The following is a 25,383-nucleotide window of genomic DNA, read 5'->3' on the forward strand; positions in this document are numbered from 1 at the left end:
ATGTCATTTTTCTTTTTTCTTTTTCTTTATTTTGCTCTTTCTTAAGAGAGGTTGAGTAGCCGCCGGTGAGCAACATCAACATCACCCGGTGGAGCAAGTGGCGTGCATTCGCATAGCTTGGGAGTCCCCTCACATGGGAGTTTAATGTTGGATAATGAAGTAAAGCAGGGAAACCGTGCAATCTCGAGTTGATATTAAGGGTGAACATGGTCCAAATAGGCAGTTCCTACCCACCTGTTCCGAAAAATTAAAACTAGGAACCGCCCGTTGGTTCCATGGATCCACTCGGGAATCAAATCACCGGTCCGGTTCAATTCTCGAGTGTGTCCATTGAACCGGTCCTCAATCCTTATAAAATTGCATTCATTGATTAATATCACAATGAATCTAATTTCTATGTGGGTACTTCTTTGCAAGGGAAAAAGGTAAGAATAATAAAGAAATCTACATAAAGATCTTGCTTATCAAACATGAAATGATACTGTGATTTTAGAATGAATAATCTTATTTGGACATTTGGTTCCGTCTCTTGCTTATCATTAGACACGAAATGATATTGTGATTTTAAGATGAATGCTTCCATTTTTTGAATATATAAATATACACCGGTCCGGTCCAGATGGGTGGTTCCATGCCTGGAACCGAAAACTAGACCAGTTCCCATGGGAACCGCTTATTTTGAGCCGATCCGATTTGGTTCCGGTCATCCCAAAACCTTTGCACCCCCTCAGTTGATATAGCATTAAAGCAAAAAGACAACAAAATTATGCTAAATGGTATAATTATGGAAGGAATTATTTATGAGTTGGTGGAGAGAATAACATGAACAGGTTCATCCAAAAAAATGATATCTCCTCAAACGGCCGATGTGCCAATTATTAGGAAATATAACATTTTTTTCCTCGGAAAATTGAGAGAAGCCCATTTGCATTGGCTTCTATTTTATGCTATAAATTGTATATTTCGCAAAAAAAGCCCCTTCCGAATCTACCTCGTCTCTCTCCTTCTACTCTTCTCTCAACCGCCGGCCCACGACGGCGTCGATAAGCCGTAGCCCTAAACTCCGCCGCACCACGACACCTCCTCTAATGGAGTCAGATCTGGCTCGCCTAATGCCCGCACCATTGACAACTATGTAGCCCCCACGTTAGTATGGAGAGAGAGGTCAGGTAGAGTGTGAGAGGGAAAGGAACGGGGTTCGCGGTGGCAAGCTGGGTCGACGATTGGAGCAATAGCGGTGGCGTGGCCGTGCCGTCACAAATAATTGGTCGGAGCGGAATAATGCGACCTTTAAATTGTGAGGTGGAAACTTTGTAATCCACCAAGGTATACTTCGAATCTATAATCTAATAATATCATAGCAAAATAGACTCTTGGACATTAAATACACTAAGTCAATAAAATGACTCTTGGACATTTATATGAACCCATTTTATGCTACCTATTTGATACACAATTTAAAGAGTTACTAACCTAATTTTTTTACCACGTACCTATCAATAGATATTGAGGGCCAAAAAGCCTAATTTTGAAAGAAGTTTAATCATTCATAGCAACACGGTTGCAAATACAACTATTAACTTCATCAACGTACAGAAATCAACCACACGTGATTGTAAGATTTGAGACGAGGATGCCGTTTATTATCACGAATTATAACGAGACGAAGCATGAAATTCGAAAGATTACAATCCGTTGATTTTACCAAATGTCCGTGATTTGGGCCTTTGTGGTATTTTGGTCGATGACGAGGATCACGACATCAAGTGATCCAATTCCAAAGTTGGAAAAGAGGGTCGGCTCCAACAGGAAGAACGCTCGCCAAAAGCCAAGCGATAAAAAGGCGAAAAAAGCCAAAGGGAAGAGAATAAAAGCAACGGAAGAAACAAAGCGAAGGCAACGACACCGTTGACGTGGTTGGTGGATTTGGTCGTCACGTACTTCCAAGTAATTTGGAGCCTCTTCACACGTTTCGAATTTCCCGATCGCTCATCGATCTCGGGAACATCCCGATTCCGCCGCGGCACGGGTCCGGCTCGTGTAATATATGTAGGGATCGCTTCGGCTTTTGCTCCAACTCGCATTCAACGGTGCGGCGATGCCGTGCTTACTTGAGTAAGGCTCGAACCGAAAGGATCGGGAGTGCGGGGACTTTTATGCTAAAGTGCCGGTAGAGCCGTCAAAATGGGTTACAAACCCGTATTTGAAAAGACGCATTTATTTAAATAAGTCACATGAATATTACCTTAAACTTAAAATAAGAGTCATAAATGAGTTTTGAACAGTACAGCACAAAAAAGTTGAATGTTAATGGTCAGCTAATAGCCTATTTCAATATGGAGCCGGTCCAAGGAGCTGCCCGTTCTTTTTCATTTTTGTTTTTGGTAAAAAAGCCGCCCATTCTTCCGAGGCGACAACTTAAGGAGGAAAAAATTACTAAACATGGATTTCTGGTCTGGTCGGGTCGGGTACGGGTCGCTAAGTCCACAATATACATGGATGGGTTAAAACGAGTTAGATGGATCGATTTGAGTAGGATCATTTTCGATCCGACTCGATCCGCCCAGCCTACGTGCTGGCCACGGCGACGGCGCTTCTTCTTCCGTCCCCACATTTTCCTCTTCATCAAATTTTTTCCTTTTTGCATTTAAACATTTTGACTGGGAAAACAGGATTTTTACAAAAACCAAAATTTTTGGATCTCCCAAATTCCACGGGAAGTCGATAGCGATTATCAATCTCCCCGTCTCTTTCCTGCGTCTCTCCAGGACTTTCTCCATTCATCATCGTATCGTCCGTCCTTCCGGTGCCGCTGTTCATCCCATCATCCTCTTCGTCCTCCTCGACTCGGTGAGCGCTCCCCCTCCCTCTCTCTCTCTTTCTGGTTAGCTATGAGTATTGAGATCGCTTGATCCATTTGTGTTTTGTCCGTTGATGGATTTGATCAGCGCCGGAGCTCTCGCGCCCCTATCCCGCGCCCCTCTCCCGATCGCTCGCACGCGCTTGGCTAATCGGGTGATTATGAGCGGCGCAGCTCGAGACGCCTCCTGATCTGGACGATTTCGCGCGGAAAATGGAATCGCCGGGTGAGTCTCGCTCGTCTTCTGCATCTGTCATCCGCTGCGATCGGCTGCGATTTGAAGATTTCGGTTCTGGATTCCGGATTCTGAATTCGGGGCCTTGTTATTCATGCCATTGCCTATAATGTGCTTGAGACATGCTGCTGAGCGTTGATCTGGCTACAATTTTATGAACCTCGAGATTGAAAATCTCTTTGTGCTCAGCTCAATTCTTGCAATTGTTACTGGTCGGGCACTCGATTTTTCTTATTCTTTTTTTAAGTCTATTACCTTTTATAGGTTGGAATTTGTAAATAGAAATACTTATGAACACGGGAACTGGCGAAATGTTAGTTACTACGAATTTATGATAAGTGGGAGCCGAGACGGACCGAGTCGGCATGTATTGCTTCTTGAAGTGTGGCTGCATACTTGGCTCCAGCTCGAAACCGAGTCTAGAAAGCGTGTCTAAGCTCGAGGCCTACTTGATGCGAATTTTGATCTAAACATGAATGGATCTCGAGCTCGACTTCGAGCTTCAGAAGTACAACAAAAATTGCAAAGTATTTCTAGTTAGCCAGAAATTTTGAACTTATTTTAAGCCTGTGGAAACTAAACTAATTGGTTTGGTTCATGGAGCTCTTCGAGTCTACGTGTTTTCTCACCCTGAAATGAGCACCGCATTTGAGTTATTCAAAATGTTTCATATAACATTTACAGATCCACGGTGTACTTTCTGAAACTGGATGTTGGTTTAGTTAAATATTGGAGCTCTTTGGACTCAACTTGAGTCTGGAAATGATCAAACTGGTCTCAGATATTCTAGTAGTCGAGTTCGAGTAACTTGTGAGTGATTGGACTCATTTTTACTTTCTTTTCATGTTTGCTAATCCTTACTACTACTCAGCAGCGTTTACTTACTGTAGCTTAAAATTTGTTTGTCTTTTTGTGATTAGGAATTTTAGTTCAGGGAAGGACTTGACCTTTTATTGCTTATATTCACATCTAAAGCATTCTATATTGGTGAATGTCTTTAATTGACTTATCTCTTTCTTGGCATGTCATTGTCCTGCAGTAGGTGGTTCGAGGGACACGTCCGTGGTTGTGGTGACCGTGGCTAGTGGTGAAGTATACATAATTGTTAGCTTGTCGACGAGGGTTGACACTCAGGTCATCTACATTGATCCAACGACAGGCACTCTCTGCTACAAGGGAAAACCAGGTTTAGACGTTTTTAAATCTGAGGAACAAGCTTTAAATTATGTCTCAGATGGTTCTCGTTGGAATTGCCAGAGCTTAAGTTATGGTACGGCAATACTGGGCTATGCTCCGCTGGGAGGCTTTGGCCTCCTTCTTATTGCAAAAAAAGTATCTCCCACCATTCCAAATTTACCTGGTGGGGGATGTGTATACACTGTGACCGAGAGCGAGTGGATCAAGGTCTCACTTCAAAACCCTCAATCCCAAGGAAAAGGTGAATTGAAGAATATTCAGGATTTAATGGAGCTTGACATAGACGGGAAACACTACTTTTGCGAGACAAGGGACATCACCAGGCCCTTTCCAAGTCGGATGCCTTTGGAAAGTCCTGATGCTGAATTTGTTTGGAATGATTGGTTCTCAATGCCATTTAGAAGTATCGGGCTGCCATACCATTGTGTGACACTTCTGCAGGTTTTTCTTCAGACTTGGTATCTCCATATCGATGCTTGTCTTGTCTTCTTTGAGTTATTTTATACGATAGTGATTTTGTCCAATATACTTGTTCTAATTGCTCTTCTTAATTCTATCCTCACCTTATCTGTCATTCTTAATCAGACTTTGGGGGTTAAGAGTTTTATGGTTACTGTAATGCTCATTCCGTTCAGCTATTTCCGTCTCACAACGAAGAATGTGTTGCTGGAGAAATTCTTTATTTATGCGTGCTAGTAGTAGCCTAGTGATTTCTTGTTTTTCCCTCCAGTAGGGACCACTTTTTGCTGTGTGTCAGAAACCTTTACGGAAAAAGGACTCAATGAGCTTGTAGTATAGGTATCGATCAAGAAAATGGCGAAAGCAGAAAAATTGACTTGGTCTTTTGTTGAAGGAAAGCAGCAGCATATTGGGTAATTGTACGTGAATATATGAGTCAGAATTTCTTAGAGTGGGATGCAATTTTGTTTTTTTCGATCAGGATTGCAATGTCTGAATGCATAGCAGGGGATGTTATGTCCTACCAGATCTTTCTCCCTGATCGAGTCTGCTAGTAAAGAGGATAAGTGCTGATGCAATTCTCAATCAGATAAAGGGCACTCTGAACTACTGGCATATCTTGTGTTGCAGACATTGCCATTGGTGGGGTGTATCCCTATCTTCTTTGCTTAATGCAAAAGAAATCTGCATAGTTGATTAGGTGCTGGTCCCAACTGAAACAAAGAGCCCTACCTATATTATTCATTTGAAGGACGTGAATGAACAGATGACCTTGAATACCACAATGACTGCACCCATTGTGCTGGTTTCATGACATACAAATTCTTTTGGGGCCATTTGCCTGTGCAATTTCGTAGGTCAGGCGGAATCGTTTACTTAGAACAACTTTAGAATTGAATTTAAATGAACTTGTTCAAGCAAAGAGGTATTAGTTGGCCAAACATGGCTAAGTAGTTTTCAGTGAGAACACGGCTTCCACTGAGGAACGAGTGTCTGACTTTGTCAGACAAAAGTATTTTTGCATCTCTCTCTCTCTCTCTCTCTCTCTCTCTTTCGCTATATTGAACCATTGATATTGATAATGGCAGCATCAGCCATTGGATGGGAAATAATCATCAAGTCTCCTACGTTGATCTTGTGGAGACTTCTTAAAAATCGATGTTCAAACACTTAAAACCATTATTACTTATTAACATTTATTAACTCATTCAGAGTAGACTAATATAGATTATAATAGGGTCTTGTTGATGAGTGCACTAGGGGCATTGGTTAACCATATTTAATAAGGAAATGTTTTCATTCTTAATAACGAAAAGTCTTCATTTCGAATGCATTGATTACACATAACATGAGAAAGGCAATGCATTGGAAATGAAAAACTTTCTTTATTGAGGTGTTGGGCACTTGTTAACAAAATACATTAAAAATATTAACAATTAAATTTTTTCAAAATAACTTAATCAAAGTATTTTCACCATTTTCATTTTTGCAAATAATTTTCACGTAGCAAATGCATATTCAAAAAATTGAAAATGAAAACAGAATCTATCTTCTTTTTTCACTGAAAACGAAAACTGAAATTTCCGTGAACCAAATGACCCTGCGATTTGCCAAATGAGAGAAGGATATAGATGACTTTTTAAATTTTCCCCCCTTTTCTTCTGTGTTTTCTATTTTTACTTTTTGGGTGGAGGGAGGGAGGAGGGAGGGAAGAGTGGAGTATATGGTAGTGAGGGTTGGAAGCATGGATTTTTGTAGACTGCAGACTGTAGGGGAGCAGGTTTCACACTTTTTCCTTTATGCAGACCACACTCTGTGCATTGAAATAGTTGGGTAGCAGAAGTGATATTTTACTAACATAACCAATTTACTGACTTATCAAGTAAACTAGCCTGCTTTGATATGTGCTTCCGAGAGGCAAGTCAAGCATCATGAAGTGATAATTCTTTGCTGTTCTGTACTGTGTCACTATTTTCCTTTTGGCAACTTTGCATGTTTGTAGATAATCTTACCGTGGTTAAAAATGTTTATCTAGTCAGTGCTGCTCTCTTACACAATCCTAATCTATAGGGATTTGCAGAATGTCGAAGTTTTGGAAGCTTAGGACAAGTAGAAGGGATTGTTGCACTCACAGCTCGCCGTAGCAGATTGCATCCAGGCACTCGTTATCTGGCTAGGGGGTTAAACTCGTGTTTTAGCACAGGTAAAATAATGCACAAACATGGCACGGTATTTAGTTTCTCAATGCCTGGTTGCTTGCACTGTCCTATGTTGCTTACTGGGTTCAGCAAGACTTCCTGAAATTGCTAGTGTTGTGTTGCTGGTGGCTCCAACCAACCTTTTTGTTTGATATGTGCCGGTATTCTTCACTGAATCTCTATGACGTATGTTACAATATATTGCAATGCCTGGTTATTGAAAGGATGGTTATTTTTCAGTTTCAATCAATTAGAGTCTATGGTCCGTGCTGACTAGCTGCTGTAATTTGTTTGATTTTTACCTATTTTTGTCCCATTATTCATCTGATTGCCGTTTGCTGTTTCTACTCTTAAAACTCTTGATTATGGGAATGAAATACTGACATGGAATTCAGTAATGCTTTTCTTGGAGTTGCAAATAATCTTTGCTTGGTGCTTATCATTAGAGTATCCCACGTCGCTCAACTTTGGGTTTCATGGGCTTTATATTTATGAAGTTTTCCTTCACTTATCAGTCTAACCTTTTGAGTTGGACATTCTAATAGGGTATTGAAGCTAGGTTTCCCCTGTTTAATTTGCATGTGAGGCTCCCCGTTCATTAATTTCACATGTCGTTCCCAATTTGGTTAATACGTGAGGGGGTTATAGTATTTAGTTGTGTATGGGATTTTAATGGGCCTTATATTTTTGAAGTTTCTCTTCACCTGTAAGCTTAAGTTTTTGAGCTCTACATTCTAACACTTATGAAAGATACTATCTAATTTATGTGTTCATCTACATATGCATAAGTTGGCTTTTAATTAGTTTTTAGAAAGTGATAGCTGCAAAAGGATTTATGTCAGGAATGTGGCTCATAATTATACCTAGGAATTATTGAGTGGCCAATATGATGTGATGCGTTTCCAGTTGTCTAGCTTCTGATTTTTATTGGCATGCCTGGCTGTTGTTATTGGATTTACATGTCTTCACAATGAGGTTCCGAAACTTTGATCTTTTCTCTTGACTCTGACGGTGTGCAATCAATTTCACTGCTTTAATACGTAGATTCCTTATAAGTGTGGGCGAGTTTCACCTGAACTCTTGCGGAAATATTATATTATAGGAAATGAAGTAGAGTGTGAGCAGCTTGTATGGGTACCGAAGAAGGCAGGTCAAAGTGTTCCGTTCAATACATATATTTGGCGACGGGGCACAATCCCGATCTGGTGGGGTGCAGAGTTAAAGTTAATGGCTGCTGAAGCAGAAATATATGTTTCTGATCGAGATCCGTATAAAGGAAGTGCACAGTACTTTCATAGGTTGAGTAAGAGATACGATGCACGAAATTTAGATGCAACTGTTGGTGGGAATCAGAGAAAGAATGGTTCTGTCCCAATTTTTTGTATAAACTTGCTTAGGAATGGACAAGGAAAGTCTGAATCAATTTTAGTTCAGCATTTTGTGGAATGTATAAATTACATTAAATCAATTAAAAAACTCCCAAGTACTCGAATACATCTAATAAATTATGACTGGCATGCCAGTACAAAATTAAAAGGTGAACAGCAAACTATTCAAGAACTGTGGACGCTTCTAGAACATCCTACGATGTCCATAGGCATTTCCGAAGGAGATTATCTACCTTCGCGACAACGTACTAAGGATTGCTGGGGTGAAGTTATCTACAATAATGACTTTGAAGGAGCATTCTGCTTAAGATCGCATCAAAATGGTGTAATTCGCTACAATTGTGCTGATTCACTGGATAGAACTAATGCAGCTAGTTACTTTGGCGCCCTTCAAGTTTTTGTGGAGCAGTGTAGGCGGCTGGGAATATCACTTGACAGTGACAGGGCATATGGTTATCAATCACCTGATATACATAGTGGGTATACTGCTCCACTGCCACCAGGATGGGAAAAGAAATCTGATGCAGTGACAGGGAAAGCATTCTATGTAGATCACAACACCAAGACGACAACATGGACACATCCATGTCCAGATAAACCTTGGAAGAGATTTGACATGAATTTTGATGAATTTAGGAGATCTACAATATTGTCACCCGTTTCTCAGTTAGCTGATCTTTTCCTACTGGCTGGTGATATCCACGCGACACTTTATACTGGGTCCAAAGCAATGCACAGCCAAATACTCAGCATATTCAATGAAGAAGCAGGGACCTTTAAGCAGTATTCTCAGAACCTGAAAATCACCTTGCAGAGAAGATATCAAAATGCAGTTGTAGATAGTTCCCGCCAGAAGCAACTGGAGATGTTTCTTGGATCGAGACTGTTTAAGCATCTTCCATCTATTCCAGTCCAACCTCTCAATGTATGTATGCTTAACATTCTTCTTTTATTAAAACACAGCTCAGATTACTTTTCATTGTCATTGCTGCTTTTGTCACACGCTCTTTGTCATGCCTGGTTCCTGCTCATTTTATAACTTTCAAATCTTCTTTCATGCTTTACTTCTTGGATCTCTTTAGCCAAATTGTTTCTGGCTGAAATGCCAAATTTTGGGTGCCAAACATGTTGTATGATCTACAAAAGAGAGTTTAGTAATTGGCAAAGAGATGCTGTATGTATGAAAGCTGACAGGATAATCTGCGATGCCTACATTGTCCTGTGAAGGCACAGCTGACAGCACGTGTATGATCAAAATGTGTATAATCATCTCTTTTCATCTGTCTAAAGATCTCATTCAATAAATTTCTTCAAGTGTCAATGCATCGCTTTAGGGGCTGTTTTTTTTCTTGCTCTCTAGTCTTTGTTTGACAAACTCTTTTCCCAAAATTTAAGCTTTCCGAAAATGGGCCATACTGTATGTCAACCATATGTCCTATCACTCCCCTTCGCTTAAGCTGCAGTTTACATGTGAAGCACAGGATGTAGACCTAAGTACATGGAAAAGACAATCAAAGAGAAAACACAACAACAGAGTAGGATACAACAGAAAAAAAGAAGAAGAGGAAGTGTCAAGATTGGAACTCTTCCTGTGCTTTGATATTTTGTTGGAAAAATGAGCATATCTTTTCATAGCCTTAACGGCACTATCTTGATTGGAAGAATGCGAAAGTCTAAAAGTTTGTTTGGAGCGTTCTTTTGGATTTGGGATTGAAGCTCTGTTTTTGATATCCTTATTGACGATTTTTAAATTTTCAGCCTTTCGTTTAATAAATTCTAAAAACTAGTTTCGCAAAAGGTTCTTCTGGTTTTGAAAGGGATCTTCTTCTATACTTCGTCATCCTTGCTCGATCGCTTTGCCTTTTGATGGAACCTTTCTGTACTACCACAATCCTCAGTCGCTTATAAGTCACCATTGCTTGGATTTTAAGTGACTTTGTTGCACATTTCTATGACAATTCACTGCAATAGTTGTAGTTTAGTTTACCTTCTAGAATTATCATAGTATAGTTCTGTCTCAGAATTTTTTGAGTATTAATAAAGTACCCAGATTACGTTCATATTAATTGGTTATGCTAACTTCGACATATGCAAGTTCATATTCCAGCATTCAGATTTTTAATGATCTGTCTTGAAGTATCAAGTGAATTGTTTTGTTGTTAAGAGCAAAACCATCATTTTTGAGCTGATCATCTGTTGGAAAGAAATGGCTTCTATAGAAAGCATATTCGCGTATTAATATCTCAGCCTACTTCATTTGTGATGATTGCAGGTTCTTTCTCGTCCATCAGGATTCTTTCTCAAGCCAGTTGCCAACATTTTCCCAGACTGTGATGGTGGTGCGAGTCTCCTAAGTTTCAAGAAGAAGGATGTAATCTGGGTATTAAGTTACTTCTCATTCCTCAGCTTATAATTTCACAATTAAAGATTCTTGATGGCTTGTAATGGACAAGGAAGACTTGAACAAGTATTGAAGTTAAAAAGTCTCTTTAATACTTTCTCACTGGAAAAAGTTCCCTTTTTTTTTTCACAGGTTTGCCCGCAGGCCGATGTAGTTGAACTTCTTGTCTATCTTGCTGAGCCTTGCCATGTCTGTCAGCTTCTTCTTACGATATCACATGGTGCAGATGATTCAACATATCCGTCGACAGTTGATGTAAGGACTGGACAGGACCTTGATAGTCTCAAACTGGTCGTGGAGGTATATCTCATCTCCATCATTCCATAGTCTTTTTTTTGGTCAAAATCACTCCGTAGTTTGACCACTTGAATTCGTGTTACTATGATGGCTGAGCTGATAAAGAAACTATTCTTTCATAACAAATTTATGGAAAGTGGATTTTAATGCTATTCATAGTCCCTGACTGCAGTTATAATTATGATTTTTTCTAAGAAGCATTAACTTTTTTATATTCCTAAATGGTTATCCGATGGGAAACACTTGAGAGAATATGACATAACTATATGTGCTGCACATATAGAAGTAACAGAGTGATCAAGATACTGTAAACGGAGTTTATTATAGGTCTAGACTTGTGTACATTTTCTGGTTAGCATGCTAACTAATGATTAGATTGGGCTCAAGAATGCAAGTCTTTGCACAAAGTCTTTTAAATTATGTCTGTAAAATACGAGCACATCAACTTCTATCCAGTTCAAATGCAAGATGTTGTATTTTCACTCTACATTTTAAATTTATTTATCCAAATGGTCTGAAAGCAATATTTCTACTGTGAAACTCCACCAAGAGCTTTTCCTTCTCAATAATGTAAGCGAACAAATTCATGAATGGAAAACAGGGGGCTGTGAACCCATTTTCAGAAAAAGCGTCGTCTTTTAACATTTGATCCTTGTAGCCTTTATGCACCCTATACATGCTTCTGGCTGTATCAGCTTGTGCATTAATGTACCCCACAAATTGACCAGCTAAATGGTTCAGTACATTTATTTTTAATACACAAAATTATTTCATTGAAATTTATATAACAAGTTTCCATGCCTATAGCTATTTACGATCACCTACTTGTGAGTAAAGGCATGAAGAAGGTCCATTGGATGAGTGATGTTCTTGGCACATCCTTTTTTGTCGGTAGGTTATTATCCCAGAGAGTGAAGAAGAAACACAGCAAATCTTGTTATCCTCTGTGCAGAGTTATGATTACACGTGCTTTTCATTTGATTATACACGTGTCAAAGAAAACTATAGAAAAGAATGTTCCTCCAATTGGCAGGCTTGTTATCTCAAAGTCAAGCTCCTCCATATGGGGTGGGGTTTTGTTTGGAATTTGATCGACTGTAGTGAAAGGTGGTCATTAGTATAGAGTAATATTTGTCTAGCAGTACAGATGTATGTGGGTGGAAAATTGAATGAGAAACCTAGACCTTCGGAACCAGAATTTATAGTAGTGTGGCTCCTCTGTAGCCTATTTCCATCATCCAATTATACCAAGTGTTTTTATTTGTGCTATGAAGTGCTTCTATAAACGGACCAGCGAAGGGACCAGTCAAGGAGCCAGCTCGTGGTTCAACAAATCCAACCTCTGGTTCTAAGTGTTAAAATAAGATAGAATGGTTACGATGGTGAGAGTGGCTTATGGTTGAGTGGTTGACTGCAGTCAATGCCAATTTAATCTGATTTTTGACCATCTATGTGAAGCAGTTCTTTACCCGAGCAGGTTCAGTTTGGTTTATAGATTGTACCATTTTCTTTGTCTTTTCCTTTTTCCCATCTTCTTCTGTGCTGTTTCTGTTGGATCGTCCAATTCCTAGTTACAATCACCAATACATCTGAAAACCCATCGTGGGGAGAGAAACCAGAGATGGCTTTTGTATGCTTTTCATGCTTGGGATCCTTTGCACAAATAAAAAACATGGAGATGAGGTGCTGGTGGAGAGAGCAGAAGAAGAAGAACTAGTGGGGCATTGTAGGATTGAGTGGAAAGGAGAGAACTAAGGGGGCACGGTAGGTTTAAGTACTCCGGCGTAGAAGTGTCATGGAGTACAAAGCGAGAGAAATTAGGAGAAGAACACGATGATAATGGGAAAAAGGGGTGTAATAGTGAGATAGCTATCCTGGCAAGACATGCACCTCTTTGGCAGCAAGGAACTTTTCCTTACTAGCTGTGTAATCGCGCTGCTAACGTCGTCAGTCTCTAGTCCAGCTTATGCCCTGTCATGTAAATACAATTGGGAAAGTAAAAGGCACAATGGTCAAAAAGACATAGGCATATGCACTTATGAAGCTAAAAAAAGAGAAGGACATTAGCTCAAAAATTTTGTGATGTAGTGCAAGCAAGAGCAGAGGGGATTATGTAATTAAGTAAGGTTAAAGAATTTGTATTTGTTAAATGTCTGATCCAGAACTGTGAGGCTGAACTGTACTAGAGAAAAGTAAAACCACCTGCAAGCCGAACTGGACTTAAAATAACTAAAATTTTCTGTTTGGTTTAGGTTTTTGGGCAATGGCAAGTCTATTGATATGCTTCTTTCATTGTCTTATTAGAAACATGCATATAACATGGCTTGAAATTTTTTTTTTTTTTATCAGAGGCTTGGAATTTGATTCATATGCATAGTTTGATTATTTCCTGATTTTCTGTTCCCAGGGCGCTAATATTCCTATGTGTGCAAAAGGGACAAATCTTTTGATCCCCTTACCAGGACCAATTAGTGCAGAAGATATGGCCATTACCGGAGCAGGGGCGCGACTTCATTCTCAAGATGCATCAACTCTTTCACTACTATATGATTTTGAAGAAGTTGAAGGAGAACTGGACTATCTTACTCGAGTAGTTGCACTGACTTTTTATCCTGCTCTCTCTGAACGAAGCCTTGTGACACTTGGTGAGGTAGGAAAATCAGTATATGTGCTCGGATTTATTGCATCTGTTCTTATAAATGACTATTTAAACAATAAGACTAAACATGTGTACTGTATGTAATTGTGGTTTTAATTTCCAACGGAGGACTTAATGGTGATTTGGTATCTTTTGTTCTTCTATTATATGGTGGAGTGCATTCGCATAGGTAGATCTTTGAATTCAAATTGACAATGCTACATGATTTTCTCTATGGTTGTGTGGTGAAAATATATATGTAAATTTAAAAGGATGAGAAAGTCCAACTCATAATCTTAAACCGTTAGGCGGAGGAGGTGTGAAAACTGTTGATAAATTCCATGTCCTGTTGCTTAATACCGCATCTTGTTTCATTCTCACTTGTAATTAGAACTAAACCATTTCTTGATCAGGAACTTATAAAAGCAATTTCAAACATAGGGCACTGTATTGCTGTTGTGAGGCACTGTGTGAAGTTTAACTTGTGTATTCCTTTTCCTCCTTCATCTGCCTTTCTTGTGAGTTCCCCTTACTTCTTTCGTGTATTATGTTGGATATGAGTTTCTCATAAATTGTTTCACAGATCGAAATTCTTGGAGCTTCCCTCCCTTGGTCTGGAGCTTTCATTGGGGAAGGCTGTGGTGCTAAACTTGTCGAGTTCAGCAAAAAGTTTCAAAAGGAGAGTAATCCTTTTATGTCTAATCCTGAGTCTAATCCTTTCTCTGGATCTTGTTTGTCCAATGACAATGTGTTGCCATCAGATGAAAGAGGCATTTCGGGGAACCACTTTGTGGACCTTTTGACAGGAGGGGATACATTTAATGAACCTCCTTCTCATCCACTGGCAGAAAATGTTACATATGATGGGGACGACCCGCTTGATTTCTTAGATCAAGCAGTTGTTGAGTACCATGGTGCTGAAAACGATGGAAAGATCTTTCCAGAAGCTGAGAAAACATTAGCAAATGGTAACCAGCAGTACATCAGTCATCTGAAGTACCTTGCAGGAGCTGACCTGGTACGTTGGGATCTCCTCATGTTATATCATGGTTTATGTTCCCTTCTTGGTCTTTTCAACATATAAACCTTAGGGAGATTCATCTTTTTTTCCCTTGTAGTACGAGTTAATTCCACAACATTGTAAATTTGATGTTTTATGTGCAATCTACATGATTTTACATGCCAATGTTATTTTTTATAGTTTTGGTTCTTTATCTAGCTTTAGTTCTCTTTAACCTCGGGAAACATAGAAGGCATCCGTAGTTTGATCTTTCTAACAAGAAACCAAATTGTTCGTTGGAAATTGCCAGTTTCTTGCATGGATTTGTACTCTTTTCACGATTTCATTGGATGACTCACTAGTTGTGTACACAATTGGCATATTTTCCGCTGATACTTTTCTTCATACCAAGGTACTAAAACATTCTTTCTATACTAATCTGGCATTTTCATTGTTTGTAATGTCTTATCCAAAATTTTCGTGAGCCAAGGGATGCGTACCTCAAATATGTCCTTCCACATTATCGAGATACTATCAAGTCTAACTGCTTCTCTTTGTTTCATTTTTAATCTTTTTGTGTCTTAAGTAATTCTAATTGATCTATCAAAACAATGTTTCTGACATCCTTCCAAGTTGGTAACTTTCTTGAATTGCTTAACGAGCTTAAGATTCATAACCGTCAATTTAGTAACTTTTAAAATATGAAAATTGCGGAAAAAAAAATGAAAATTGCAATAAATTCTTCTGAAAAATGGCTCAAGTACAATTTGCCTCTTATCCTTTTAACTTTTGCAATCACATCATTTATCTTTTGGTTTCTCACAGATAAATACCCTAAAATGCCAGAAATATTCTCACATATTAGTTTAAATATCCCCTCAACAAGTGATTAGTTGCACTTTCTTGTAACCTCATTGAGTTTGTAAGTTAACAACCGATGCATTTTCACAGCGAAAGAAGCTTGACTTTAGAGAAGCCATGGAGCTTGAAATAGAACGCCTTCGACTAAATCTTTCAGCTGCTGATAGGGATAGAGCTCTTTTGTCAGTTGGGATTGATCCTGCTTCAATAAACCCCAATCTTTTGCTCGGCGAATCTTACATGAAAAGATTATGCAGAATTGCCAATTCGCTTGCATTGCTTGGGCAAACTTCACTTGAAGACAGAATCACTGCTGCAATTGGTCTTGAGAATACTGATAATAACATCATAGATTTCTGGAATATAACTGGATTAGGGGAAAAATGCTTGGGCGGTATGTGTGAGGTGCATGCTGAAACTGAGGTTGCTGCAACTCCATTTTCAACAGTTTCATCAGCTTCCTCACAACTTAGTCTATTATGCTCTCAGTGTGAAAGGAAGGTCTGTAAGGTTTGTTGTGCTGGTAAAGGAGCTCTTCTTCTTCTGAGTTATATCTCGAGAGATCCCCCAAGTTATGGTAGTGTTCAGAGTCAGGGTGGATCGAGCCATGGTGGGCAAGTTGATGTCTCAACAAACAGATCGACGGCAATTGATGGTATTATCTGCAAAAGATGTTGCCAAGGCACTGTGCTTGATGCGTTGATGTTGGACTATATCAGGGTCTTGACTAGCTTAAGAAGAAGTGCTCGTGCTGGTGATGCTGCTTATACAGCCTTGTATCAGGCGATGGGATCTTCCTTAAGGGATTATCCATCTGAAAGAAATAGATATTCTGATCCTAAGAGAGCTGTTATAGCTCAAAGGCAACTACTTAAAGGAGAGGAATCACTTGCTGATTTCCCTTTTGCCAGCTTGTTGCATTCGGTAATTTCTTAAATCTTTGATATTTCAGAGCTTTCCTTATATTTTCCCTTATTACAACTATTATCAGCTTTTGGTGCATTAATTTTGAGGAGAATTTTTGTGAACTAAAAGTGGAACTTCTTTGAACAATAATTTATGACTGACCAGCTTCTGTCAGCTGTCCAACTGCTGGATATGTGGTTGATGTGTGCTTTCGTATAAACCAATCAAAACCTTGAACAAATAACTCCTAAAACAAGCCTACTTGCAGCTGTCATTAACCTGAACTCACAAGACTGTCTCTCTGAAGCATAGTCATGCATGCTCTATGAGACATTTTCTTTGTCATGTCTAGATGAAGCTACTTTGAGGTGCTCGAGGCCTGGATCTCTCTCTTTTTCTCTCTGGCGAAAGTTTTAACTTTGGCCTAAACCAGTTTTCTTATCATAAACTATCCTGATGCCCCTGATTGTCTAAATTCCAGGTGGAAGTATTTTTAGATTTAAAAGTAAAGTCCTCTTGGAAGTAACAGGGATTTATGTTTGGTATCCTGAAGCTTCTTTGAATAGCATCCAGATAAGTTTCCTCTCACTGATTAGACGAAAAAGGACCCATCAATTGCTGAACTTTCAAGCTGAACATGTAACTCCAAGAATTCTCAATCCTAATAACTATCTGCATATGGGGCGGGAAAATAGCATAAAACTGAGGAGCTTTAATTCATTTGAGAGGACATGTTCATGTTTCCTAGAGCCTGTATCCGACTGCTTGCAGCTTTGATTATGCTTTAGCTATTGTAGTGTATGGGAGTCATAATTTGTCCAATTTTTAGTTTCAGCATTAAAAAAAAAAATCATATCTGAGCATGTCGTGTTTCTATTTTTTCTGTACATGCTGTTGGCAAGAAGGTTGGGAAAGTAGTTCTGCTTCTAGATTCTATAGGTTGGCTTTTAAATGGCTTTTACTACCAAGCATTAGATGGTTAACGTCCATAAGGCTTAGTTCGGAGCAAAAAGTCCTCCAACACCTCCAAGTTGTTTCATTTGGCGTCTATATTGTTTTACATCATTGGTCTTTACTTGTGTGTAATCTTAGGTCCCAACAGCAGTGGGTTCTGCCTCATCATTATCATTGCTTGCTCCGCTCACTTTTGGATCACAGCATTCGTATTGGAAGGCTCCTACCAGTGCTACCTCTGTTGAACTGGTCATTGCTCTGGGAACCCTTTCCGATGTCAGCGGAGTGATCATGCTCGTTAGTCCATGTGGCTATTCTGCAGCGGATGCTCCCAGTGTAAGTGAAGTTATAAGATGTAAATAATCTATTTCATGCATCATAATCTGCTGAATTCCACGTGTTGGATATACCCTTTATCTGCCTGAATTGATATTTCATTTGTTGATGGATTAACCGTCCATATTTTCCCCTGAATCAAATTACATTTGTACAAACAGTTGAAGTAACCAAAAAAAAATGTTCAAGAGAAATAATGTAGTGGATAGTGATTTTAATTCTTCCTGGCCTCCTGTGCCCTTATTGGGAGGAAGCATAGGAGATTGGCATAGGCTATATAAGTCTCATGAGCAGACCCGATCAAGTCTTGTGGAAATGGGGTGGTCTAGTGCAGGAATTTGGTACATCTGTTTGTGCATAGATATGCTTTTTAGTGCTTGTGGGCTATGCTAATCATGCGAGGAATGATATTATGAATATACAATTGGTAAAACGAAGTGAGCTTTCAGATAGAAGAGGACAAGATAACTTGTTCGATTTCGCTCCCAAGTGGGTACTTTTGTCCCTCTCTTGAGGTACTATGTTAGAACGAATGATTATGAGAACAAATCACTGTCTGATGAGTTCAGGCGTTTTCGCCCCACCAAGTAATGTCATGTCGTTAGTACATGAATAGAAAGTTTATTGCTTACTTTGGGTAGAACTTTTCTGATGTAATGACAGGTGCAAATCTGGGCTAGTAACAAGATACAAAAAGAAGAAAGATCGTGCATGGGAAAATGGGATGTGCAGTCTCTTATAGCATCTTCCTCAGAATTCTATGGACAAGAAAAATTGGCTGGGGAGAACAAAGTACCCAGGCATATAAGATTTGCTTTCAGAAATCCTGTTCGATGCCGCATTATATGGATTAGTCTGCGCCTGCAGCGCCCTGGTTCCTATTCTGTTAATGATCTCAATCTCTTATCTCTGGAAGAGAATCCCTTCTCACAGCTTAACCGGCGTGCTTCCTTTGGAGGCTCAACTGAAAGTGAACCCTGTATTCATGCCAGAAGAATATTAGTCGTTGGAAGCATGGTAAAAAAAGAGACGGAGCTATCGCAAGGCTCTGACCAGATAAATTTGAGAAACTTAACGGACAGAGTTCCTCAGTTTAATAGGTTTAAGGTACTGCTGATTTCCGAGCATTTCTTTTGCTCAGCTTCATGTCAAACTTCAAATCATGCAATTCACCGATGACCATATTATCCTTCGACTACTTTTTATAGGTTCCTATTGAGGCTGAGAGGCTCATGGACAACGATCTTACCTTGGAGCAGTACCTTTCTCCTCTCTCACCTTTGATTGCAGGATTTCGTTTAGACGCTTTTAGTGCAATTAAGCCACGGGTCACCCATTCGCCGCTTCCAGATGCATATACGCAGGATGCATTGACATTAATGGACGAGAGATACATCTCTCCAGCTGTGCTATATATGCAAGTTTCTGCCCTCCAGGTACCTTTTAAAATTGCCATTCCACACCCTTGATGTAGACTTGCTTCTCCATTTCATGTGGCATGCTTCTGTGTCTCACGTGCTTTAGTGTTCAGACTGGTCTATATTTGATGTATTTCCTTTTTTCATGCCTGTCTTGAATTTGTGTTCAATTTGTTTTTGTGCTTGTTTGGTTCAAAATATTCTTTAGAAATGTGTTCTCTCTCTGTCTCTCTCTCTCTCTCACTGTCTCTCTCTCTCTCTCTCTCTCTCTCTCTTGCACGCGCGCTTGCTGGGAGACGAAGATTCGGCAACAGCTTTTCAGATGGTGTCTTGCTTGTACTTTTGTGTACTTATATTTTCTTTTTATAGATCTACTTCCCCGTTTGTTCCAGGACTCCAACAAAATGGTGACTGTAGGAGAGTATCAGTTGCCCGAGGCGAAACCTGGCACTGCCATGTACTTTGACTTCCATAGAAAGATACAAGCACGCCGAGTGACATTCAGACTTCTTGGCGATGTCACCGCATTTGTTGATGACCCTGCCGAACAGGAAGACCCGAACTTTAGGACTTCCTTGGTGGCTGCTGGGTTGTCGTTATCGAATAGAATAAAGTTGTATCATTATGATGTGGATCAATACGATAGGGGGAAGTGGCCCAGCTTTTCAGCTGTTTGAGATTTTTGGTTTTGGCTGCAATTGGTGTTTTCTTTTTTGATCTTGTCCACCATATCTATTTTGTTGTAATACTAGGCGAGATTACGGGGTCACGCTGCTGTGTGGTTTTTCTTGTATGAACTGAACGTAGTTACAGAAACATTTGTTGACGAAGAAAATTAAGTATTTTTTTAGAGGAATGAGTGTTGGAGGGATGGCTTGTTTTTTCTGCTTGAGGAGCATCGAGTATGTTGTAATACCTCCTCTGCTTTGGGTACTCGTACAAATTTTCGAGGGTCCGGTGATTGTTGGATCGATTCGGTTGTTCGTGGAAAATCTTTGAAGTGTTTGTGATGTACGACAGTTTGTGTTTGAGGTATGACAATGTATAAGGGTACGATAATTTTAGGATGGTGGATCGGTCTCTGAAGGGTTTGTGAGAACTCATCTTTTGCTCTTTACTTCGGTCATTCGCCAATTGTTACAATCATTATGGACGGGTTTAGTTTGATCAAGGATCATCTGCAGCAAAACTTGTATTGGTGTGATCCGACATCGTGTCTAGATGAATTCTATAAACTGGGGGGGTTTTTGGATAAATTGATAAACACCAAAGTTATGGATTTTTATTTATCCATCTTTAATTCAACTTCTGTTTTGGGATTCTAAATGTCGTCAAGATATATTGAAGACAGTTGCAATAGACAAACAAAAAGAATAGCCTCCCTATAATTGTACAAGTCAGTGGGGTAATTTTTTCAAGGACGGGCAAATTTTGAACTTTTGCTTTGTAAATTCACTTTTCTAATATAATCTCTTTTCCACTTTACACCACAAGTAAGGGTTAAATTTGGAAAAGTTGAAAAAGTGAGGCAAATGGGTTATATAGATATTAATTTAAAATAAAGGTGGAAGAGTTAATATTAAGCAAAGAAGAGTTAATAAAAAGAGTTAATATAAATATTAGAATTTTCAATAATTATTAATTAGCGTAGCAAAAAAAAATTATTAATTTGCAACATGAAAGCCCATTAGAAGTAATGTCTTTTTTTTTGGAACGAAATACTCGGTATTGGACGAGGCAATCACAAATCTTAGTTGGAGGAAAGATGAGTGAATAGTGCAAGAAAATAATTCATTGCAAGAAGAATGGTTAATCTCTTGCAATTTAGAGCCTAACGTGTCACTGTTAGAGGCTTACCTTAAAGAGTAAGGTCGATTACCTTAAATATCTATGGGTTTTCATATCTAGGTCGATTACATTAAACCTCATTGTTAACTATGACAATGAGACTGACAAAAAATACCATTCTTCGGTTTCGCTACAAGCATCTTTAGATTTTCGAAGATGAAACGAACACCAAATCATGATTAGTATCTAGATAAAGGAGAAAATCAAGAAATATGAGAGACAAAAGCTCTCAAGAACATGCACTATATAGATGACAAATTAAATCAGTTTGTTGGAGCCTTCCCATAGATACTAGATATGTTTGTCAAGGACCATGAACTCGGCTGTTAATAGCTATAAAAGGAGCACGGGTTTCTCTGCCGGTAATGGGGAAAATTGCGTTAGAGAAAACAACAAAAAAACCCAAAAGAAATATGATTTTCAATTCTAATATGAACTAGGCGATCAATTGCAAATACATTTGATGGTAGCAAGCTACAAAACTCCCTTGAAGTTTACAGAGCAAACTGTGAGGCAAAAGAGATTTGTAGGAAAAAGAAGAACAAGAAGGAATGGGAGGCGTAGAAAGTGCACAAGAGAGAATAGAGAGAGAGGAGTGAGAGGAGTGAAAAGAAAGAAAAAGGAAAGTGAGACCCATATGAAAAAAAAAAAGAGAAACAAAATAAATAGAATTGACCAAATAATAAAAAAGGATCATGTAAAATTGTACCAAAAGTAGTGGGCCCCACAAAGGATAGGATAGTCAAAACAACAAAAAAGGGAGTGTCTTAGCTACAGTGAGAGTAGAAAAAGCGCGGCCCTTATTTATTTACGTGGATTAGCAACAAAAACCGAAAAAGAGCACGCACGTGTGCTTGTAAAAAAAAAGCGAAAGGAAGGTTTCAATTAGTTTGGATAACAAATTTAAATAGTTATAAAATAAGACGAAACATTTTTAAGTCCAAATTTGAGATATGAAATATTTATGGGATCAACCGGTAAATTACATCGACTGCTTAAATTACAATTGTACAACATGATTTTGTCCATTTTGTCATAAAATGTCATTGTAATTTGTGGATGTCAAGCATTGGGCAAGAATGAAATTTTTGCCCAATGAAATTTTGAGGGCTGAAAAGTCTCAATATGTTATTATATGTAATATAGTATAGTATAGTATAGTATAGTATGTCATAGAAAGATGTAATGTCGATGAAATTTGCAGGAACTTAGCCAAGTTAACATAATGACCTCACCGTATGCCTTCCATTTCACCAGCGACAAAGCCCTAGCTGCTGCCGAATCAATCTCAGCCGTCCATCTGATTGCATAAGAGATCTTCCTAGGGTTTGCGATTGGAGCTGCTTTATAAACTCTCCCTTCCTCTACATCAGTCGGCCGTCGTCTCCTCCTCGCTCCTTCTCTCTCTCTTCCAGAGCTCCAAGCCTGCCGCGACAATGGTGAGTTCGAAGAACCCTTTGATTCTCAGAAAACCGTGTAAGATTTGCTCTGCTTCTTGTGGGTTTTCTGTTTCGTGAGCTGTGGTTGCTTCGGTTCCTCCGAAAAAAGCTGAGGAAGTGGTTTCGAGCGTACCTGGGATTGGTTGGTTTAAGGTTGAGTATGGCCTTTTCGAGTGCGGAGGATCCGATGTAGTGGCCGGCTGTAGATGACTGTTTCGTTGTTGTGAAGGCGGTTTCCTTTGGGTCGCTTGCTCGTTGCCGTCCCTTCTTAGCTCGGCGTAGAATGGTTGTTCTTGTTCTTGCTCTTGTGGCAGCGGCTTTTGGTAGATTCCCGATTGATTCGTTCGATTTGGGGTGTGTTTTGTGGGATTGGCGTCTTCTCTTGGTGCAATCTGATCTGGGGACGGCATTTGACGAGCTTTGTTCGATCGGAGGGGCGTAGCGAGTTTTAAAGATGGGTTTTTTCGAGTGAAATTCGCGGTGACGAGTCTTTTTTTGAAACCTTATTGGGGTCTACGTGAAGTCGTTTACCGTGTTTGGTTCTCATTGTTTTAGCGAATGTTCTGTTTCCGGTTCTTTCCGCTTCTGATGATACGTACCCCTGCACTGTGTATCAGGTGTTTGTCAAGGCTCAGAAGAGCAAGGCTTACTTTAAGAGGTACCAAGTCAAGTACAAGAGAAGGAGAGGTATAGGATCAAGTCTTTGGCTGTGGAAGTTGCGTGTGATTAGCATAATTCGGCTGTTATTGAAATGTTCTCCCTGTGTCTTTGCAGATGGGAAGACCGACTACAGGGCTAGAATTCGCCTGATTAATCAAGACAAAAACAAGTACAACACTCCCAAGTATCGCTTTGTGGTGCGCTCTGTATCCTATAACGCGGTTGTCGCTTTTCATTGGTGGGTTTATTGTAGGAAATATAGTGGCTATAAAGTCAACCAGAGACCTCAAAGACATGCATTTTCTAATTGGGATGTGCCTCTGATATGAAAAGTTTTTGGTGTACTGAAGAATCCATGAAAAGTTTTCAGTTAAAGGAATAGAATGTTGTGTTTTTTTTTGTGTCTCGTACATAGAGGATTTGGAACCTTAACCTTTTTGTAGTCCAATAAGTTTATTGTTGCGCAAATAATATCTGCTAGCATTGCTGGAGATCTTGTACTGGCTGCAGCTTATTCCTGTGAGCTGCCTTGCTATGGGCTTGAAGTTGGTCTGACGAACTATGCAGCTGGTATGTCCTTGTTTGTTTTAGTTCTGCTCTCTCTTCCTTTATCTGATACAACCATACTCATTCCCTACTGGAACATAAGCTTGTTTGGCTCTTTTATCAGTATATACGTATTCTGGCCTCTTTGGCTGAATCTTTCCATCTTTTTAATGGATTAGCATATTGCACCGGACTCCTCTTGGCTCGTCGGGTTTTGAAAATGCTTGAAATGGACCAAGAATATGAGGGCAATGTTGAGGTATATCTATTACTCATGATTAACCATTTTCTTGATGAACCATTTTGACTTAAGTAAGTTCCGTTTTGTCATTCTCAGGCAACTGGAGAGGATTTCTCCGTTGAGCCTGCTGAGACCAGGAGGCCATTCCGAGCTCTTCTTGATGTTGGTCTTGTGAGAACGACAACTGGAAACCGTGTTTTTGGTGCGCTTAAGGTATGATAATTGTTTCCCGAACCTGTGGCTTCTTGTGAACGTAGTATGTCGACAGAAAAGCGTTATTCTATACGCACCAGATTGTATGTCTGGAAGTATTCATGCACATCTTCTTTTTTCTTCAGGGAGCATTGGATGGTGGTTTGGATATTCCACACAGTGAAAAGAGATTTGCTGGTTTCTCAAAGGACAGCAAGCAGCTCGATGCAGATGTTCACCGCAAGTACATCTATGGTGGGCATGTTGCTGCTTACATGAGGGTAACTTGTGCTTTTGTGCGATTCTGATGTTCTATCCCTTCATTCTCCTCCCTGTTCTGAAGGCGAGCCGAATTTCTCTGGTATGTTTGCATGTTTATGCAGACATTGATGGAAGATGAACCTGAGAAGTATCAATCTCACTTCAGTGAGTACATCAAGAGAGGACTTGAGGCGGATGACCTTGAAGGGTTGTACAAGAAAGTTCATGCTGCTATTCGTGCTGATCCTACTGTAAAGAAAACTAAGAAGGAACCACCTAAGGAACATAAGAGGTCGGGGTATATATATGCTGACAAAAAAATAACTGTGCTGCTTTGCATAATGTTGTGGGCGTTGTGCTGATTAATTCTTTTCTTGTGCCTAAAGTTTGCTAGTTTTTAAAATCTCGAGGATTTTTATAATTAATATATCTTTTTCACTTAATTAAGGACTTTTTTGCCTTGCAAGGATGCTTTTTCTCACTCTGTATATAGAATAATTTCTTGCTGTGTTTTGTTTATTGTGTTAATATAATGGAATTGCCTTGATGGTTTGTTTTGGTTTCCGTGAGAGAGGCGTTTGCAATCGTTGGCATATGCTTGTTCATTTGTCTTGATATAGAAGTTCTCAGTTAGATATATGTATACTCCGAATGGATCCGTGTACTGACAGGCTGGTTATCTTTTCTTGCCAGATTCAATTTGAGGAAGTTGACATACGAGGAAAGGAAGGCCAAGTTGATCGAACGACTTAATGCCCTGAATTCAGCTGCTGGAGTGGACGACGAGGATGAAGACGACGAGTGAATGTGTTCCATAATGGACCTGACGCTTTGAGAGAGACTTATTTTTGCCCCTAGTCAATCAGCCTTTTAGGGTTTTGCTCCCTGTTCTCTTTTTGTTTACCGTTACCATTTGCAGGTTGGGATGTTTCCGAAACATAATACCATCTCTTATTTGAGAAGTTAGCTTGGTATGGACCTTATTTCTTGTTTCGACTCTAATGTTAATGTGCGATTAGCAGAGTTTGTTGTTGCCATCACTATGGCC

At 39.5% G+C, this 25,383-nt stretch overlaps 2 protein-coding genes across 5 annotated transcripts; both read left to right on the forward strand.

Annotated features, from left to right (window-relative positions):
* Window positions 1–2,974: 2,974 nt before the first annotated feature.
* Window positions 2,975–19,996, forward strand: LOC115689721 (probable phosphoinositide phosphatase SAC9). 4 transcript variants are annotated; one of them, XM_030615855.2, is made up of 13 exons: window positions 2,975–3,086; window positions 4,135–4,733; window positions 6,822–6,954; window positions 8,052–9,262; window positions 10,610–10,717; window positions 10,871–11,038; window positions 13,443–13,685; window positions 14,257–14,691; window positions 15,625–16,458; window positions 17,533–17,730; window positions 18,394–18,837; window positions 18,939–19,166; window positions 19,541–19,996. In XM_030615855.2, the coding sequence occupies exons 1-13, from the start codon at window positions 3,074–3,076 to the stop codon at window positions 19,823–19,825; spliced, it is 4,899 nt and encodes a 1,632-aa protein (XP_030471715.2). In that variant the 5' UTR covers window positions 2,975–3,073; the 3' UTR covers window positions 19,826–19,996. The 4 variants fall into 4 exon arrangements, with proteins under 4 accessions (XP_030471715.2, XP_056161324.1, XP_030471716.2 ...); XM_056305349.1 differs by having other exon boundaries at window positions 8,709–9,262; XM_030615856.2 differs by having other exon boundaries at window positions 2,982–3,086; window positions 4,138–4,733.
* Window positions 19,997–22,342: 2,346 nt separating this feature from the next.
* On the forward strand, window positions 22,343–25,375 carry LOC130135807 (60S ribosomal protein L5). The gene is made up of 9 exons (XM_056305579.1): window positions 22,343–22,435; window positions 23,053–23,122; window positions 23,210–23,301; window positions 23,539–23,665; window positions 23,821–23,900; window positions 23,979–24,095; window positions 24,221–24,355; window positions 24,458–24,627; window positions 25,029–25,375. Exons 1-9 carry the CDS (start codon window positions 22,433–22,435, stop codon window positions 25,138–25,140), a joined length of 906 nt encoding a protein of 301 aa, XP_056161554.1. The 5' UTR covers window positions 22,343–22,432; the 3' UTR covers window positions 25,141–25,375.
* The last annotated feature ends 8 nt before the right edge of the window (window positions 25,376–25,383 follow it).

The sequence above is a fragment of the Syzygium oleosum genome, unplaced genomic scaffold, assembly GCF_021117445.2.
Source record: "Syzygium oleosum isolate NSW1041296 unplaced genomic scaffold, Sole_v2.1 Sole_v2.37, whole genome shotgun sequence".
NCBI classification, from domain to species: Eukaryota; Viridiplantae; Streptophyta; class Magnoliopsida; order Myrtales; family Myrtaceae; genus Syzygium; species Syzygium oleosum.